Source organism: Myotis myotis, unplaced genomic scaffold (assembly GCF_014108235.1).
Source record: "Myotis myotis isolate mMyoMyo1 unplaced genomic scaffold, mMyoMyo1.p scaffold_m19_p_25, whole genome shotgun sequence".
NCBI classification, from domain to species: Eukaryota; Metazoa; Chordata; class Mammalia; order Chiroptera; family Vespertilionidae; genus Myotis; species Myotis myotis.
Window position 1 is genome coordinate 1,373,364 of NW_023416330.1, and position 20,148 is coordinate 1,393,511.

Here is a 20,148-nt window from a genome sequence, read left to right on the forward strand (position 1 = left end):
AAATAGGCGATAAGGAAATCAAGACCCGGGAAGCTCTGGCTTCGTGTTTAGTTCATACCTATTTTTTGAATTTTTTGGTTGTTTTATTTTGATTTTTTTCACCTCTCCTGGCTATTTATTTGTTTGGTATGAATAGATGTTTTAAATAATATGAACCGGACCTTCAAGAGCCTTAACTAGTTTGTTTCTTGGGTAATTTATTATTGTCGTGTGAACTGTTCTCACGGGGGAGAGGTGTGAGGCCAAGCGACCTGTGCAGAGTCTATTTTTCTACACGTCCCTCCGCCGCCGCCACCCTGCTCTCCCAGCTCTGCTTCTCAGCGCGTGTGAACTCAGCTTCTGGGGTCCACAAAGTCTATTTTTATACACAGAATTGTAAATTAGATTTTTTGAGAGATCAATACCTAACTGAATTACATTTCATTTTTGAAATAGTGTAAAATATGAAAATATATTATTTTTAATTTAACTAATTTCCAAGGTCACAGTCATCTCTTCTGGTATCCTCGTGGATGAATATTTGCTTTGGCATCACCATTGTGGCCACATTCTTGGGAGTCAAGACTGTTACACACTCACAAATACACTTTTCTGTCTTTTTCTTTCTTTCTTTCTTTCTTTCTTTTTTTGACAAACTGGACGGTCTGTTATTTTTAACTTCAAAGAATTTATTAGAAAATGGTATTTTTTAAAAGTGCACATAGCAATGAGCCCATGTGGATGGAGCCTGTAGTTTGTACAGAGATAAACAGGGATGTTTTGCATTAATAAATTGAGAATAACTGCTGTAAATTTACTAAACTGTATTTTTGAACGTTTTGTAATAGTTTTGTAGAAATAAAGCGTGCCGCGCACAGCCTGGTTAGCATGTCATCCCTGAGAGCCCCGCCCGCCCTCTGCTCCCGGGGGCCCCGGTCCCCCACATCGTGTGTAGATGATACACTGTGAATGCGCCGCACCCCGCGTGGGTTTCGGCCTGGGGAACCTCAGCTCTGTTTGTGTCATGGTGTGATCTACACTCCTAGGTTGGGGTGCTGTGCTGGGTACTGTTCAGCGCTCTGCCAGCCATGGGCCCAGAGGCGGCCCAGGCTCCCTGGAGCTGTGGGCAGACCTGTTTGCTGGGCTCGGCTGCCCCGCTGGATGCTGTGTTCCCTGGCCCTGCAGGGAGGTCCCTGGCTGCTTCCCAAAGTCCTGGGAGCCCTTTAAGGAGGGTTCCCGAGGAGAGGGCAGGGTGTTGATCTTGGTGGAACCTCCCACAGCCTGTCCTCAAGTTCCCCCAAATCCAGGGCAGGCCCCTTACAGAGTGCGCATCCTGGCCTCTCCCGACACAGCCTCAGGCCTCAGGTGCCGGGGTCTCTATGGCCAACGTGTCCTCCTGGAGCGGCAGCTGGGCATGGACTGGCGCCCCTAGGGCACAGCTCTTCTTTGGTGGCGCTGGAGCTTGCCCATGGCCGGGCTGCTAGGCAAGGGGTGGAGGGTCCTGATTCCTCTGGAAAAGGTTTCTTTCTGGTCGTGTGGGCTGTTAGCAGGTTCAGAGTTTACCGCCCTGGTGGCATCGGGTGGTTTCTGGTCTGTTGGCTGTTTAAGTCTGTAAGTTGGTGGAAGGTAAACCGGAAGCTGTGGGCTCACCAGCATCTCTGGCTGTGGTGACCCACCTGAGTAACCAGTGGTGAAGGCAGAGTCCTGGCCACCAGCTCTGGGAGTGCCCGCAGCGCCCCCTGCAGCCGGGCGTGCGGCCGCGGCCGTGTCTCACTTTCCTTACCCAGTCCCGCCCGCCTCTCAGCATTTCCCCAGCTTTACACGAAGAACTCTTTTTCATGGACAACTAATGGAAGCTGCCTCCCAGAGAAAGCAGGCCCAGGGCACCAGGGAGGCAGCGCTCCTGCCGCTTGCCGCTCACGCCCCCGCTTCTCCGTCGTTAGGGCTAACGGGGCCACGAGTTTTCAAAGTGCACGCGTGGTGTCGCTCCATCGGCCTGGGACTCGGCGCCTCTCTCCTCCCGTCAAACACGCACATCAGAATGCACTTCAGCTGTGGCCCTTGTGCTCTGTTGTGTGGATAATTCCAGACGCGGCAGAGGCTTTCTGCGCTGTGTTCTGGGGGAGACTCCCTGTCCCTCATGGCCACGCGGGGATCCCCGCGGTCTCCACGGGCTGCACTTGAATGCGAAAGGCCTCACCTCCCTGGCCTCCACGGGAGGCTCCCGTCAGGCTGGGGCTGGGCAGAGGCACCTTATTCTTCCTGGTTGTAGCCCTTTGCTGTCATCACAGCCACATGGGGAATGTCAGGCAGGCCTGCCAAGAAGGCCAGTTGGTTGCAAGATTTGGCAAGAAAACAACAGAGTGCCGGCCTGCGGGCCAGCTGTGGGTGGAGTTGGGGGCTGGCTCTTGCTCCGCGTTCCAGGTTCTCTGGTGACTAGGAAAAGCAGTCAGTCCCTCCTTCTGGAAGAACACCCGCTCCAGGGGGTGTGACTTCCAAATGACTTCTTAGGAGCAAGTCACAGAACACTCACGCAACCAAGTCTCATGGGCCCTCTGCCGGGGGCGCCTCGAGGGCGGGATGCCGGCTGGAGGCCGGTTCACAGGCCCAGCACTCAGGTTGGTGTTCTTATTTCTAAACGACGGGGGAGGGGGGGATGTGGGGGGGGGGGCGGCTGCAGGGGAAGGACAGCTCGGGCCGTGCGAGGAGGAGTGAAGTCTGAGCTCTGTGGCAGCACGGGGTCCGCAGGCCTCCAGCTCCCAGAGCCGGCCGAGCAGGTGTCAGATCCCGTCCTGGCAGCATGCCCACAAGCCTGGCACATTGGCCGTCCGGGCTCTGAAAGAACTGTGTCACCCCCACTGGAGATCTCTTGCCCAAACCAAGCTGGGGTGGAGGGTGGGCCAGGGTGACCACGGCCGGGGACACTGTCACAGCACAGGAGGGTCCCAGGTCCAGGACGGCACCTGCCCCCGGGCCCCGGCCCCCAGCCCCCGTGCGGCAGGCTAGCTCCCTGTGGAGCAGCGGGAGCTGAGGGGGAGCAGCCACCTGTGAGGCAGGGAGGACCCTGTCGCCGGGCCCTCCACCTGCGGACAGTGTCTGTCCTGGGAGATGCTCCTCTCCTTTCGGCCGAGCTTGATTTTCCTGATTATGGAGAAAATCTTAAAATTCCCATTTCACTATAGAAACGGGCGCTGGGTCCCCCTCCAAGGAGACGCCGACACCCGTGGGAGATCCGCGTCCTCCATGGCGCCTTTGGCTCTCAGCGTGAGGGCAGCCATGTCCCTAGAAGGGGAGACTGGTTTAAGTAAGGTCCAGAAATCTGAAAAAATAAAGATAAATTAGAAGGAATATTATGCCAAAAATCCAAGGAAAAACGCCCCGGAAAACGTAGAACTTGGCTCCTGGTGGAATCGCATCCTGGGCAGCTCCCTCCCAGAGGGCGGAGGGCGGAGGGCGGAGGACACAGGTTCCTTCTAGAACCTGCAGCCGCACCCACAGGCCCTCTCCCTGGGTCTGCCCTGCCCACGTCCTCTGAGTCCCAGCTGAAACCCTCAGCCAGACTGTGCCCGCCTCCTCCCTCAGCGCTGGGCCACCCAACACACCCAGGGAAGCAGGAGCCCTGTGAGAAGTGGGGGTGGGGTGAGGGTGGGAGTGGGTGGGGTGGGGGTGGGGTGGGGGTGGGTGGGTGGGGTGAGGGTGAGGTGGGGGGGTGGGGTGGGGTGAGGGGGTGGGGTGAGGGTGGGAGTGGGTGGGGTGGGGGTGAGGGTGGGGTGAGGGTGAGGTGGGGGTGGGTGGGTGGGGGTGAGGATGAGGTGGGGGTGGGTGGGGTGAGGTTGGGAGTGGGTGGGGTGAGGGTGAGGTGGGGTGGGTGGGTGGGGTGAGGGTGGGAGTGGGTGGGTGGGTGGGGTGGGTGTGGGTGGGTGGGGTGAGGGTGGGAGTGGGTGGGGTGAGGGTGAGGTGGGGTGGGGTGGGGGACCTACCTATTGGTGTTTCAGAAAAAGCCTCGCAGTGTGAGCATCAGCACCGGGGCCCGCAGCCAGGTGGCCCTGCCATGATCCCCAGGTTCATGTGTGGCTGTGGTGCTTGGCTGTTCCCATTCACTTGGTGACATTTGTGGAAGGCACAGTCGTTTCTCCCACAGCCAGCCTGGCGTGGCTCCCTGCTCCCGACCCCCAAAGGCCTTGCATAGAGCTGCTTCTCTCCTGCGTGCTGCAGGGCCTCCTGGCACGCAGCTTCCACTCTGTGGATGTCCAGCCCGTCCAGCTCTGGGGTCCACTGAGAACACAGGCTCCTCCTCTGCCTGCCAGCCCCTCCCGAGGTGCACATGGCAGGAGGCTGCAGGCACCACCAGGGACTATATGGCCACCACCACCCCACCCCTTACCCCCGAGACAGGCAGGTCCAAGTCCCCAGGATTCTCCTGGGGCCCAGCCCAGGCAGCCTCCTGTCCCTGCCCCTGCCCCTGGCAGTGTAAGTGCCAGGCATGCGAGGCGGCCAGGAATGGAGGGGTGGGCCCCTGCCTCTGCCCATCCCTCCTCCCCTCTGCACCAAAACTCCAGCTGGTCAGCATCACCAGCCTGCAGAGGAGTGTGCCCCTGGGTGGAGTCCAAGCGCCCTCTGGCGGTCGTGGTGGGGCAGCGCAGGCACACCCTGGGCCAATGCTCGGGGAAGGCCCTGCCGTCAGCTGGGGGCTGATCCAAACAAACATCAGAAGTGCCTCCAAGGAAGGGTCGTCCCACAGGCGGCATTGGAGACCTGAGGGGACAGTTAGTGCGACAGTGCCGCCCCCCTGTGTCCCCGCCCCGGCACCTGGCCTGGCTCCCTGCGGAGAGGGGTCAGGTAATCCTCAGATCCAGGGGTCAGAAAGGAAAACTAAAAGCTGCTGCGCTGGGGAAACGGAGCCTCTGGGCAGCGGTTCTCACCCTTCCTGATGCCGTGACCCTTTAATGCAGCTCCTCATGTTGTGGGGACCCCCAACCATAAAATTATTTCCGTTGCTACTTCATAACTGTAATGTTGCTACTGTGATGAATCGTAGTGTAAATATCTGATATGCAGGATGTATTTTCATTGTTACAAATTGAACATCATTAAAGCACAGTGATTAATCACAAAAACAATATGTAATTATATATGTGTTTCCCGATGGTCTTAGGCGACCCCTGTGAAAGGGTCGTTCGACCCCCAAAGGGGGCACGACCCACAGGTTGAGAACCGCTGGGGAACGAGGAGGTTGAGCTCATGAGCAGCTGGAATGCTGAGGGTCCCAGGGCTCAGGCCCAGCAGAGGGCGGCCCATGGGGCCCTGTGACCCCGAGCAGCCAGCCTATTCATCTCTCCCAGGTTCTGCAATTTCATGTAAACAAGCCACGTACCCTCCTGGACCCAGCGCCGCCAGGTCCTGAGCAGCCAGGTGGCCGCAGCTGAGCTGTTTATAGGCAGCTCCGTGTCGGCCCTGAAATCTAGGGCTTCGGTCAGAAATGAGCCTTTTCGGGTCAGAGACACGAGTTTAAAAGGCTGTCGTCTGCCTGAGCGCCAGGCGGAGGGAGCAACCTCCGCTGCCGGGCAAATCAGGGGCTGCGCAGTGGACCCCCGACCGCGGCCTGGCACCCACTGGCACACTCGGCAGGGTGCCCGCTCTCTCAAAGGCCCCAGCTCTCAGGGCTGGGAGCTTCCCTGGCTGGCCTGTGCCCCCCCTCACCTCCCCCCCCCCCCCCCCGCCCCGCATTCACCAGGACATCTGGCTCAGTGTGTGTCTGTGTCTGCGGGCCAGGCCGGTGGATGGAGGCATGTGACCAGGTGGCGGCTCTCCTGAATGCACGGTGTCGTGAGGCCGGCCATACGCTGACTTGGAGGGAGGTCCAGACCACACCATCAAGGACATCCAGACCCGGTGATGAGAGCAGAAGCTGCCGCAAAAGAGCCAGCTGGGCTGTAACTGCTGTGCCCCAGGGTAGACCACACACAGCACCCAATGCCACATCTTCTCTGAGGATATGAAGGACTGGGGCAAGGCAGGGGGCCCTGGGGCACTGGAGGGGAGGCAGTGATGGTGACACCCGGGCAAGGGATCGAGCGAGGGGGGTGCACATCTCGGTGGGAGCGGCGGAGGGGCCTGGAGAAAGCACTGGGCTGTTAGTGGCGAGTGTCTGGTTTGGGTCCATAGGTCTCCGTTAGCCACCTCCAGGCCTGTTTCGGGCACCAAGGAAAACCCTAAGGGATTCCCGCTCTTCCCGCCAGTTTCTTCACACCAAGTGGAAAAGCCATGTCGCTGTGCCTGAGACAAGTCGAGGGGAGCCCTCCTCCTCCCCGGGTCCCTCTTCCTCGCCTTCCCGCCCTCGTCATCTGTGAGTGACAGCGATTCTGAATCGGGCCTGAGGTTCTCGCTGCGCTAGTTAAACTGGAAGAAAGGAAAGCATGTTCCAAGCTCCCCAGGCCCAGGGCAGGAGCCGGGGCGTCTCCCTGTGGGACTCACGGTCCATGGTGTTCGTTAACTCACCCGGGCGGAGGGCAGGGGGCGACCAGACCTCCCCCGGCCGCGCCCCCAGGGTCCCTGGAGGCAGCTGAGAGCACCAGCCAAGTTCTCAGAACGAACACGGCCATGTTCGGAGTTGGCCTCGACTGGGAAGTGGGGTCACACGGAGCGGAAATGAATTTGACCTTTACTCACAATTGGACGTAAGTTATCCTGGCCTTGGGGTTTCACTGATTCATCGACTGGGCAATCCCACTTTCTTAGCGCGGACACCAAGGACCTGGCCACAGACTGGCGCTTTCCAGTGGTTTCTACAATGGCGTAGACCTGGGCAGTGACCTCCGCATCCACCGCTAAGGGTAGTCAAACAATTACCTCGTGTGTGTCGTCCAACAGACACCACTCTGCTATGTAAGACGACACCAAATAGCGTCATGAGAAACTACTCACAACATACTATTACACAGGCGAAAGCTATTTCCGAAACATTACATGCAGTGGGCTCCCATTTGTGTGCAAGTGTGCACACACATGTGCATGCAGGTGTGTTTGTGTGCTGTGTGCGTGTGTGCACATGTGTGTTTGTGTGTGTTCGCATGCATGTGTGTATACATACATTCTTAGAAAAAATTGGGCAGGATACACACTGACATCTTCCCAGTGACTCTAGTAGAGTGTCAGCAAAAATAAAACATCTTAACCTGAAAAGGTTTAAGAAGTGTTTTGTGTTTTGTGTCCCCTCCAAGTGCGTCCTAATGGCCTCAGTCACAGTAAGTCTGGGACAGCCACCGATCACCTGCTGGCGTGCAGGCCCTGCCGTGGCTGCCACTTCTAGAACCTGCCGTGGGCTGGTCAAAAGAGCGTCTCCACCCTCCGGGGGAGCCTTCAGAGAGGGGCCTGGCAGGTTGGGGTGAAACAGTGAAACGGATGGCAGGGTGTCCACCAACTGATAAGACTCGCTTTTCCAGACTCAAGGCATCCCCCAAATATTCTCATTGTCGGGGAGACTCCCGGGCTGAGCTGAGGAGCCAGGCTCTGGTCTCAGATCTGCAGGAAGCCAGCAGCGTCCTGACTGGGCCACGCCCACTCCTCAGGCCCAGGCCCCCACGTGTGATAGGAGGGGTCGGTTCCCAGACCCAGGTCGGCCCGCTCTGACATTCCTAGCCTGTCTGACCAGATACCTGGAGAATTGCCGGGTTCACTGGGGCAGCGCTGGGGCTGGCTGTGTCTGTCCTGGCTGTCGCTGCGGGAATGCCACGTGGGGGGTCTCTGTAAAGAGTGAGCTGGTGGAGGAGCGAGTGAAGTGACTGAGTGACAGCATGGGCACTGCCAGGGTGCCACTGCTGCTGTGCTGGGCCCACAGGCCTAGCCCAGGGGAGCCGAGTCCCTGTCGTTGGGCGCCACCTGCTGGGCAGCTCCGAAACCGCCGTCAGGAAGACCCACCTCAGGGCCTGGGGCCGTCTCAGGAACCAGCACAGAGCGGAGGGGCCCTCGGTCTTCATGGGAAAGTGAGGGCCCGGCAGCACCCCACCTCCCAGGGAGCACTGCTGGGCTCACTGCCTTGAGGAAGAGCAGGGACCTGACCCAGATAATCCCAAGGCAGGGCACTCAGGAGCCTCCCCCAGAGAGAGAACCCCCCACAGGTGAGGCAGGAACAGCACCTGGGGAGGCAGGCGAGGAGCCAGCGCCCGTGGCAGCAGCTTCCTGGGGCCCCTCACTTAACGTCGCTTTACGTTCTTGACAAAAAGGGGGGTTTTCAAAATGTGGGGCTCACTGTAAACTGTTGCTGTGCCTTCACAGGACTTCACAGACCAGCAACACTTCATGCCTGTGTCCCGCGTCGTGGCCGACGGTGCAGGCGGTCGTGGGGGCTTCGGGAGCGAGGGGACACGTGGGTCTCCACAGTTCAGACGTCGCCTGATCCAAGACGTGTGGAAATGACATTTCTTAAGCATGACGGGAGGAACAGGAGCGAGCAGTGACCAGATCAGCCATCAGGGAGGGCGTGGCCCTCACCAGGGAGGGCAGCCACGGGGGTGGAGGCGACCGTGGCAGGTGACCACTGTGGGAGGCTCGGGGCAGTGTCACCTCCGGTTCTTCCAAGGACCTGGGTTCTCAGGAAGCAGCATGAGGAGAAAGGACCCTCCCCACCCCCATGGCTCCCAGAGCTGGGGCAGGAGGCAGAGCCAGCAGACCCCCCAGGCCGGCACTGCGGCTGTGGGCTGCGCAAGGCCAGGCGCGTGGAGGACAGACCCCAGGTGCAGGGACTTTGCTGGGGGCAGGCAGGTTCGGTCAGCAGGAGGGGGCACTGCAGCCTGGAACCTCGCTCCTGCCCACCCACCCACCTCCGTGTGGGGAAGGGGGGAGGTCTGTCATCTGATCTACGCTCTACCCGCCTGGTCTCAGCCCTCGGTCCTGCCCCTCATCACCAGCTCAGGGTAGGACACAGGTTCAGTACTTGGTCAGCACCCAAAGCTGCCTTCCCATCTCAGATCTGAGTCCCTCCTCCAAGTCTATGGGCCACAGGCTGGTCAGTGCTGCCCTGGCGCCCGGCTCATCTGTGCCAATGCCGGTCTGGCCAGCGTGGGGCTGAGGATCCCTGAGGGGCACAGCCAGGCTGAGGGCAGATCTTCTTGACTGGATCCAACTGAGACCACAGACGGCTCGCTGCCTCTCAGCACAGTCACCAGGCTCATGGCGGGAGGAGGGGGACAGAGCGGAGTCACCGTGTCCGGGCTGCGGCCCGCCGCCCAGCGCCTCCTTGGGCTCCCCTTCCATGGCACTCGCTGAGCAAGCCCGCTTCCCTCCAGCTGGGCCTGAAACCATCTTACCACGCGGAAACACGCCTGTGACTGAGGCCTGTCAGAGGACCAGGCAGACTGGCCATGGGTGGCACCTTCAGCCATTCGGCCGCAGCCAGGGACAGACACGGTGGAAGGGCCCACACACAGGAACTGCTCCTGCCTCCCAGGGCCGTGAGGCTCCGCCTGTCACAACACCCCCAGGTGCCCGCCATGCGGGGACACAGGTGTGGAGAGGTGCACCTGCTCCCAAACCCAGACCCCCACTTCTACCCGAACCTCGAGGGTTGCGGGCTGCCATTCGAAGCAAAAGCCAGGTTTTAGACCAAGTGCCTTATGCGGGGAACATGGACTAACGCGGAGGGAGATGCTGGGTATTTCAGATCCTTAGGCTGTAACTCCATCCCTGTTCAGTTTGTCTCCTGCCGTTGGCCTCCCCTCACCTTCTTCCTTCCGGAGAACCAGGGGCCCTGGCCCTCACGCTCCATGTCGAGGAGGGAGGGTGGGGAGACCTTCCAATGACATCTTTGTCTGGGAAGCGGGGTGGGGTGTTTGGAGGGTGCTGGCCCGTCAGTTCCATCTTTGCCAGAGTCCCAGAATTAGAATCCATGCCACAGATGAGCCACAGTGGAGGGACCTAGGCCACGACCCTGCAGCCTGCTGACCCACAAGTAGTGGCTCACCACCCTCACTCCTGGGGTAGAAGGGGTTCCTTCCCAGGAAGGGCATGGGGTCTCAGGCAAGGAGCCCCGGGCCCATCAGCTCCAGGGACAGAGGGAGATGCGCTCCGGGGGGGGGGGGGGGGAGCGGGGGGCACGGGTATGGAGGTCATGTGCTGCAACGCCTTGCTGCGTCTTCACAGAATAAGCCCCCTTTTCCAGACAAGAAAGGTGGACACAGTGAGAGTGCCCACCCAACTCCCGTGCTGACACCAACGCAGGACCAGCCTGGGGACAGCCATCACCATGTTGCCTGTCCACATGGGGAGGAGGCCCTGGTGCGTGTGAGCACGGTGCAGGCGTCTGTGTGTGTGCGTGTGAGGGACAGAAGACACCTGGTTTCTTGAATGTTTCCTTTTTTTAACATACATTTGTATTAATTTCAGAGAGGGAGATAGAAACATCAGTGAGAGAGAATCATTGATGAGCTGTCTTCTGCACGCACCCCGACTGGGGATCAAACCGACAACCCGGGCATGTGCCCTGACCGGGAATGGAACCGTGACCTCCTGGTTCGACGCTCAACCACTGAGCCACGCTGGCACACCGACCGGGCTTGAATGCTTCCTTTAACTATGTTTCCTTTGTTTTTAAAACACTGTACTTTCAGAACAGGTTATGAATTACGCCCAATTTGTGCAACGTGGCAAATGATGCAGGTCCACCGAGCAGGCAGCACACGGTGCGGGCAGACCCTGGGGCGGGCACGGGCACCGGGCTCCTCCAGTGAGTGTTATGATCAGTGAGTGTGCACATTTCCTTTGAAAACTGTGTGTAATGCTTTAAAAAATATAGAAAAAGAATACAACTCATTTCCAACAGAAACCGTACTGTGATGCTGCTGTGGGTCCAGGACGCAGGCAGGCCCTGCCAGGACAGACCAGGCCACCTTTCCCTCAGGCACCTGTTTCAAGGCCACGGCGGCACTGAGGAGACACCCAGGGAAAGACCACCCGCGTCCTCTGGGGATGTGGCCATGCTCTGTCCACAGGGGAAGAGGCGGGCTGGGACCAGTCTGAGTGGCCAGATAAAATAAAGGCTGCAGACACAAGCAGGGAACTTCAAATACTTTATTGACACATTTCACATTACAATACAGTCAGAACACAGTCCAGCACGGAGGCACACAATGATACACAGCAGCACATTTCCAACCCTGTCACTCCCGCTCTCCACATCTACCCTGAGAGGCTGTCCCAGGGACGGGCGCGTGGGAAGTGGGGTAAGCGAGTGCAGTGCACTCGGTAGGACGGACACACGAAGGAGGTGAACCCAGAGGAAGGAAGCAGTCGGCCGGCTCCGAGCACGCACGGCGCCCACAGCTCCACACGGGACAGCGGAGTGGCCCACACCCGCCGCCGCGGCACACTAGGTTGGGAAGGTCCCGGGCAGCCTGAGCCGGCACCACCCAGCAGAACAATAGGCACGGCTACTACTAACACTGAACTCATGCAAAAGCGGTCCTGCAAAGTAGAGGGCAAAACAGAGGGTTAATGACACGCCAACGGCTGCCAGGACGCACGCCTCCTGGTCACACTGCAAAGTAACAGAACCCAGTGTTATTCTCTCCAGCCAGAGACCTGGGGGAACAAGTCAGGAGCGGACCTGTCGAAGCAAAGCTGCGCGTCATCCAGGCGTCAACAGTGCGCACTGCACGGAGACAGTCCCCCGCGCAGAGGAGGGCAGGAGGTGAGGGAGGGCTCACCCGGAGAGCAGGGCGGTGGGATCAGAGGGGTTCGCGGGAGAGTCCCGAGCGGGGAGGACCAGGAGGCCCGACCTGGCCCAGCCACCGGAGCAGCAGGAGCAAGGAGAGAGCCAGTTCAGAAATGAGAAAACAGCGGTTGGGGGCCTGCTGGTTGTTGATCCTGAAAATTAAACAGTGGAATTAAAGTCTTAGTTAAAACCCTCACAGAGGAGACAGTTCTGGATCCCTTGCCTGTGAAAAGCAAAGCTGAATTATAAAGCCGGAGGACCATCTGCTCTTCAGACGGCAGTGTGAGTGCGCACGCACACAGAAGCCCTGCGGGGTGTGTCCGACCTCCTGCAGGACACAAAGCGATGCGGACAGTCCTGAAGCAGCAGCGCCCACGGTGCTCGCCTCGGCCTGGAAGCAGCGGGAGGGAGCCCTGCTGAAACGGGCGAGGCAGCTAACACCGAGTATGTGCAAATACCACACCTGTCCGCTCCGCAGAACCCACTACAATTTAAAACCACGTAACGTTCCTTCATAAAGGGCCTGTACTTTTCTGCAAACCTTTTAAAATTAGTAAAATAAAGCAAGGCAAAACACCCAACATGGGGCCTTTCACACCTCAGTGCTAGAAGTCAAAGTGCCTCACTAACAGCGCTGCCCCAGCTGCCCCGACTTAAAGGACTTCCTACCAGAACACGGCCCAGAAGAGTTAAGGTTGTAAATATTCTCTGGAAAAGGTCACTCCGCGTAAAACCAACACCCCTTCCCAACCACCCATCAGCGGAAGGTACACCTGGGATCCAATATGAATCAGCGGGTTTTGCTTTGTTTCCAGTGCACAAAACCATGGCACTTTGAGTGATAAAAATTAAATACTAGTAGGTTGCAAAAGAACCTTACACAAAAATCCTTAGGATTTAATAGTAAGTCAAGGCCACACGCCTTCAGAGAGTTTTTATGTAAGAGTGTCCAAATAACACTTCATTCACAAATTTTAAAAATAGTTGAAAAGATCAACTGAAATGTTCATTAAATAAATTAAAAAAATCTCAACTCCTAATTGATCTGACTCTGTGGCCTCCTTCCTGGGGGGGTCTCCTGTCCCATCTCCTCCCCCCAGGCCTCCCTGCTAGTGGATCCCCCTTTAGAACACATCACAGAAATGTGTGAACCACCAACAACACCGTAAGTATTTTCTCCAAATCAACAATCACACAAGGGGGAGGGCCTCTACCTGACCACAGGGAGTAAGAGCAGGTCTCACAGGACACAGCGGCCGGGGGGGGGGGGGGGGGGGGGCTACAAGCAGGGAGGGAGGGCCCTGGCAGCGCAGGAGCCCACCGCCATCCCAGCCATCTGCAAGGACGGCCGGCCGCGTTCTGCCTCTCAGGGCTCCACGCACACAGACCTCACTCCAAACCTAACTGTCCTCAACAGGGTCCGTCAGTCCAATGGTCTACGAGCCGTCAAGCTTACCTTCGATTGAACAGAAATAAAACACAAAATAAACACAACAAAACAAAACAATGAAAGCCCAAACAGAAAACTTGAGTAACTGCTCAACATCAGCTCGATGAGCAGGTCTTACTCATCTACCCACAAGAGCCACCTGCCGTCCCGTGGGCAAAGCAGGATCACTGAGTGCAAGATGGCTCTCCACCCCTCCCCCTTCCCGCAGGAGCGGCCAGCAGACACCGACCACACATGCGCCCCCCGCCTCATGCTCCGGGACTGCACCGCCTGCTCCCGAGTGCATGTGTCAGGGGACAGGCCATGGTGACGTCTCATTTCAGCAGCTTCCTTCTACAAAACCGTCCTCTCCCACAGATCCCCTTCCTCCTGCCCCTCCCCCACACCTCCCCGGCTCCTCCCAGCAACAAAGTCCTCTGTTGGTAGAATTAAGCAAAATGCTGTATGAAAAAAAGACCCCAGGGTGCGGGATCCACACTGTCACAGTTCAGGGATGCTACAGAACCAAGCATGAACAATTGTTTCTCAGGACCTTTAGCATCATGATGAGGGCGACCCAAATTAAAGTGCATATGATGAAGCCTGCTCCTCCCCCTCCCACCCCACCTCCCTAGGGCTGCGGCCACAGGCACCCACTTAGGATGCTGCCTGTCCAGACACGGGACCCTCAACATTTCTTTTGGGAAGAAAAGACAAGATTTTTCCTTTAGAAGAATATCAGTATAAGGATTTAACAAATGTGGCCAGACCAACAGTAATGCAAGCTTATGCTCAGATAGGTAGTTAGGTGAACTTGTTACAGCACAAAACCAAAACAAGGTAATGCGAAAGGAAAGTAATGGCTCCACATCATCACCTACTGTATCTACCTTATGAGATATACTGATATTCACTGGCTTTAAGCTTCTTGAATTTGTGAACAAATAATACACAGGTCAGGATCAATGTATTGACTTACTCCCATCTTTATAAAAATCGGATATACACATGAACACGTCAACAATTATGGAACTGCATCCATTAAACTTTGATGAGACAACACAAAAGAACTAGCAAAGAGCTAAGGTGTTGCTGAATTGAAACATCTCCAATAACACTTCAGTTTAAAAGGTCCGTATTTACAGTGTGTTGGATGCATCTGCGTCTCATTTAAATGCATGATAAAGAAAGAACAGAGATAATGGTTGCAACAGATCTTCCAAGAGGGCTCAGCTCGGTGCCCTGCGAGAAGTGCACCACCAATGGGAAGAAATCACTTCCTAATGCTGCTGCTTTCCTTTCCTGCCGTTTCCTCCAAGGAAACTCAGCTTTGTCCCGGGGCCCGGCTGCACTGCAGTCCCCACCCAGCGGCCCCGTGTGGAGCGTGCCCTCCTGGGCTCTGGAAAAGGCCCACGCCCCCCTGGAGGACAGGGCATGGAGAAAAAGCATGCCCGGGTGTGCAGACAGCACAGACACATCCAGGCACCCACGTCATCGCATGCCCTGAAGCAGCCGTGAGTCTGTCTGCAGCAGCTGTGGTGCAGGACAGGTGGGCTCGCCATCACTGATCGGAAAGAAGGACGCTACACACCCACGCTCCAGAGACCACATGCAGGGCTGTGGCCTCCAAGCCACCGCACACTCCGACTATTTCAGAAAGCGGCAAAAGTCTGTTCAACTCATCTTGTTGTGGCAGGAAGTCTTCGGTGACAGTCCACCGACTGTGAGCCTTCCCGCTGGCAACAGAGTGGGGAGTGGTCTGTAACTAGAGCTTCCGGCTACCTTGTCACTTGAATGCACTGCGCTACGGTTTCTATGTGAGCTCACCTGCAGCTGTGAGAGGGGGCAGCGAGCCCGCGTCAGGCAGCTGCTGGGCATAGGCACTGACTCAGTCAGGGGCTCTCTGGAGCAGGGTGCCAGGTGCCCAGTGGGCAGTGCTCCCGGGACCCTAGGCGTGCCTGCGATTTCCTGAGCTGACCTCTCCGGGGAGCGCCCTCAGCAGCACCCTCGTTTCCTAGGCTCACTCAGCACCACACCATCTGAGAATCAACACTACACGAGGTCCACAGGGTCTGGCTACTCCCCTCCACTTCTGCTCACTTAGTTTGAAAAAGTAAAATAAAACCTCAACTGTACAAACACGATGGTACAAGCCCCCACACCTGGGTCAGCTCCAAAGAGGAGGCCTCCGGGCTCCCAACCTCGTCCCCGCTGGGCTAACCAGACAGTACGTGGCAACATGCTTCTATTTCTATCACTTCTATGGATAACTCTGACCACAGCTAAAAAGTCTACGTGTGCCCCAGTGCCATTCGCTCAGTCAGGTCCACGTTAGAGTCACTGCTAGTGAACTCCTACGTGAGCAGAAATGCAGTAAGGCACTTTTCCACGCTCACCCAGAATCAATTCTCCTAAGGTTGGTCGTTGGGGGCACGGCCCCACCTTAAGGAGCCCACGCACCCTCACTCATGGGTGACACACACACTTTGCTCTGGGTCTCACGGTCCCTGTGAGACAGCCTCCCCCACGCCACGCCGTGGAGAGTGGCGTGCTGGGGTCTATGCCGCCTTGCCCTCGGGTCTACGGAAGGGCAATGCAGCGCCACTCTGAGGCCTTATAAAAAAGGTCATTCAAAGCGATGACAGCCAGCTTCCCTAGGAGCGCTGCGTGCCGCAGAGCCAGTGACATCTGCCCCCTGGGTTGCATTTAAAGAGAAAACACCAACCACGTCTGTTCAAGCTTCAAGCTGTCCCTCCGCCCGGCAGGCCCACTGTGCCATCAGACAGGGAGCTCCAGTGAGGGCCCCGGCCAGAGCTACACCACCTGGTCCTCGCCCTATTTGGAAGTTAAAAACGGGTGGGGAGTCCCCTCAGGAACTCGGGATATGCAAATGGTGCAGAAGCAGCAGAATCTGCCGCACCATGCCCCTTCCCCACCCGCCCTCACACCCTGCTTTCTGGGATAGGCAGCTGTCAATCACAATCACCCACATTTTCACCTGTTTTTACAAGAACCAGTAGAGGGCTTTCTGAGAAGACGCCTCTGGTCTAGCCTGCACTGAAGATAAGTGCAACCATTATCAAATATTCTTTGCTATGGAAAGTACTTAGAATTTGTGCTGCTAATGTTCCTCCCTGAACCTAAGTCACGGTGAGCGATCGATCAGACGGTAAAATTACGAAGGACAGTGTCTACATGCATTGTAAGCACTTTGAAAACAAAAGAAAACAAAAACTGGAGTTCTCAGGAGTGGCCACAGAATTTGAAGCCATCAACACCGAACTCCAGCCTGCCACGTCCTGCAAGTTCAGCTCTCCCGGAACCAACGCTGGGCCGCCCGGCGCTCTGGACAAGAGTTAGCAGACTGGACCGAGACCTCGCTGGCAGGTCCTGTGCCGGCAGCTTCCTTGAAGCAAGTCCACAGCTGTGTGTGCAGTGTAAGGTCGGCCTCCCTGCTAGAAATCACTCCACGATCAGGGCCACGTTTATGTGGGACAAATCTATCATGTGCCTGTGGAGATGGAAACAAACAGCCAAGGTTAAGTGAACTCTGAACACAGAAGGCGACTTCTAGAAGCAGGAGAAAGCTAGAGGGGAATGTGGGCCCTGAGGGACAGAGAGCATTGGCATGAACACCAGGGACCAGCGTCCACATGAGAGGAGGCACTGTCCCCTGTGCATGAATATGCATCTATACAGTGACAGGTGCAGACACAGCAGCATGCGAAGCAACAGCTCCAGTGACCGAGAGCACATCACACAGGAGAGGTCCCCGCCCGCACCCACGTCACCAAAACCATGGCATCCACTGCTACCTGTGGAACTTCTGCTGAAATGCTAACGCATGGGCTGGCTCCTTAAACTTGGCTATGGCTTTCCGTTGCTGGGGAAGCATCTGTAAACTCTAGAGGAAGGAAACAAAGAAACATTTTAACATCATGCTTTCTATGGTTAAAAAAATATATACATGCAAATATTAGATTTAATACAAAATTGAAGTTCAGGCTGATACTTGGATCACTAAAACAAACTAATTCTATTTCGTGGGAATTTTTCTTACCCATCTAGATAATATATCCAAAAACTCTGTTTCAGGAAGTCATTCCCCTGACCAGCACTTATAACCTCCAAGCCTGGCATTAAGACCTTGCATCATCTGACCACACCACTGCCCAATCTTCCCTCTAAACTTTCTCTGAGGCTTGGTGGCAAGTACCCTTGGAGAGTCACTTTTTGTTCTCAGGCATTCCCGTCAGGTGATTGTCCATGGAATCTAGATTTTGAAAATACTATGCTCCTCTTCTAGAAAAAAAATATTTCTAGATTTCCGGGGTGACTGTCCTGTGTGTGAGTCACCAATGTGAAATGAAGGCATGAGCTTCGTTTCTACCATTACCATGAAAGAGGATTCGTGCACATGTATCTAAGTGGTTTAAACCTCAGTTTGATGGAGGACTATCAGTCAAGACAGCATCAACTGCAACGAAGTTCTTCAACCACGAGAATGACGGGCTCTCCAGTGGTCAACACCCGTCACGAGAACACTGTTACAGTCGCCTGCTGGCTGCTCCCCTTTATTTACACTGTGACGCCCTTCCAATAAGACAAACCCTTATTTTCTAGACATGAGAATGAATTGTAGAAATTGTCATATTCAACCTACCGATAATATTAGTGATTTCTTTGGAAGGAGAGGAAAAACATGTTTCACTGAAAGGTGAAAGGTTGTGATCACCGGTTTCCAGGTTTTTATATAAACACAAATCACCCAGAACAGACCAAACCTTAAAATCTGTCTCGAGTCTCTACTGTTCACTCTGACTCCCCAACCCGCCTCCAAACAGCTTCCTGACATGCCACGCGGCTGCACTCACCAACCTTCCCCGAGGTACTGTCCATTCTTTGCAGACAAGACGTCTTCCGACAGTTTCTGAGAATACGTAATTGCTCTGCTATTAATCACAAAACACGAGCTGAAACGTTCCTTGAGTTGGCCCTTCCTGCGTTCACACGCGAGTCCCATCAGAGCCATGTGACTGCAGTGCGTGGGACATGCCCCTAACCGCAGTGTGCACGCTGTTCAGAAGCCTGGCCTCCTCCCGCGAGGACCGTCCTCTTTCTGGGAGGAGCCTCTACGTGTCCGTGCTGGACAGAGAAGGAAATGTTGGGAAATGAAGCCGACTCTCTGCCCTGGCAGACCCATTCCATGCTTTCCCACTGGCCAAGGATTCCTCACCTTCAGGGATGACCTAAAGCCAAAACGATACTAACTCTTTTAAACACGAGGGGAACTGCTTCAGAGCAGCCCCGTTTGGGCAATGGACCTGCAGCACCCGGTGGCAGTCAGCCTCGCCCCAGGACATCTTTGCTCCTCCCGGCGGTGCTTCTCGTAGTAAAACGAGTAGGACTTTATTCTGGAGTCTCCCTGTGCACGGCTCACTGGCACTCTTGCTGGTAAGGGGCAGGCAGAAGCAGCAACCCTGTCCGGATGGGTCCGAGCAGAAACACGGGAAGTTCGCTGCAGGGCCTCGGGCAGCCCCATCCCAAGCGCACCGTCACAGAATCGAAGGCACTCTCCCACCTGCCAGGCCTCTGACACAGATGCTGCGCGGCTCCCGAGTTCCTGAGCGTCTTCACACCCATCCACGTCCACCACAGGGTGTTCCGTGTTCCCTGTCCCCCTCAGACTGATCCTTCCGACACGGGCTCCTCAGAGCTCTGCCTCCCACTGCCTCCTGAGAGCCGCATGGCTTCCTGGCTTCCAATGCTTCCGAGACTCTCCACGGGGCCTCCAGCTCACCTGCTGCCAGGAGAACTGCAGGGCCTGTGGCCACGCACGGACCTTCTTTAAGCCTGGTGGCAAGGGGTTTCCGGCAGCCGACGTCTGACCACCCTGCTATCTGCTTTCCCAAATGTTCTGAATGCAAACTGACTCACTCTTTCACTGGAGATGCCAACATCTTCACGTCACCCACCAGACCCCTTCCTGGCCGGTCAGACCCAGACGCAGTGGAGGTGTTCTCGCCGACGCATGTCCCCTCAGGAGTCAGGTTCTCTGCGGTGACCCTGCCTTCCTGGCTGCCTGGGGGACTCCGTCTGGGTGGTAGAGATGTTGTCTGAGGCTGGTTAGCTGGTGTCCTGAAGCAACTGCAGGGGGACAGGCCCTCGGACAGAACCTGCTGATGCAGGGGCACTAGTGGGAGGGGTACTTCTGCTTCGTCCTCCCTGCTTTCACACGCTTTGCCCCAGTGACACGGGCCTCTTTGTTTCTTTAGTTTCCCTCCCTGCCAGGTTATGCCAGGGAACAATCAGGTGCGGGTGGTGTTACCAGTCTTTTGTGACTTATGAGAGCCTCAGTCCAAAAGGCACGCACAAAGAAATGGCAAAACCGGGACTTCCACTGAAGCCTCATCTCAAAGCCCAACTCCAGCTGCTACCAGCTGCATCCTACCTCCCGGCTGCCCGGGAAAACTACAGCCACCAGCAGAGACACGGTAACGGGCACAGGCCGGGCACAGGCAGGCCACACCTAAGCCCCAGCCGTTATTACGGTACAAGGGTTGCAGGGAACCTTAAGCGATCACCAACTCCACTCTTCTGAGGAAATGACTTTTTTTTATATACCATGGTGTTTCATCTACACTAATAAAAGGGAAACATGCAAATTGACCGGCCCACCACAAAGCCCACCAGCCAGTCAGGGTGAGTATGCAAAATAACCCAACAAAAATGGTGGCGGCCACGGAGCTGGAGTGAGCAGGAGGCTTTGGCTGCTCCCGGCAACGAAGGAAGCCAAGCTTTCCCGCCCGCCCTTGCCTCCGCTCAAGGAGGGGCTGGGGGCCTGGGTCACCAGGGGGTGGGGAGAGGGGGCGTGGCCAGCGTGAAAACGGCCCTCAGCCCCTCACCCAGGCTGGCCACACCCCCATGGGGTGAGGGTCCCCACTGGGGGGCTTGGCCAGCCTGCAAACAGCCATCAGCCCTCATCCAGGCTGACCAGGCACCCCAGTGGGGACCCCCATCCTGAAGGGGCTGT

General features: G+C 56.5%; 1 protein-coding gene across 4 annotated transcripts in view; it reads right to left on the reverse strand.

Annotated features, from left to right (window-relative positions):
• Nucleotides 1-14,077: 14,077 nt before the first annotated feature.
• Nucleotides 14,078-20,148, reverse strand: part of RBM33 (RNA binding motif protein 33) — a 116,282-nt gene continuing 110,211 nt past the window's right edge. For 2 of the 4 annotated variants that reach the window (XR_004975241.1, XR_004975240.1), the window contains 3 exons: nt 19,053-19,291; nt 16,931-17,019; nt 14,078-16,626 (listed from right to left, as the gene is read on the reverse strand). Coding sequence is in view for 1 of the 4 variants with exons in the window: in XM_036356174.1 (XP_036212067.1) it covers nt 16,578-16,626; nt 16,931-17,019 (138 nt within the window). In the remaining 3 variants the exon portion in view is untranslated. Of the gene's footprint in view, nt 16,627-16,930; nt 17,020-19,052; nt 19,292-20,148 lie in introns of those variants that run through there. The other 2 variants (XM_036356174.1, XR_004975242.1) reach the window with 2 other exon arrangements.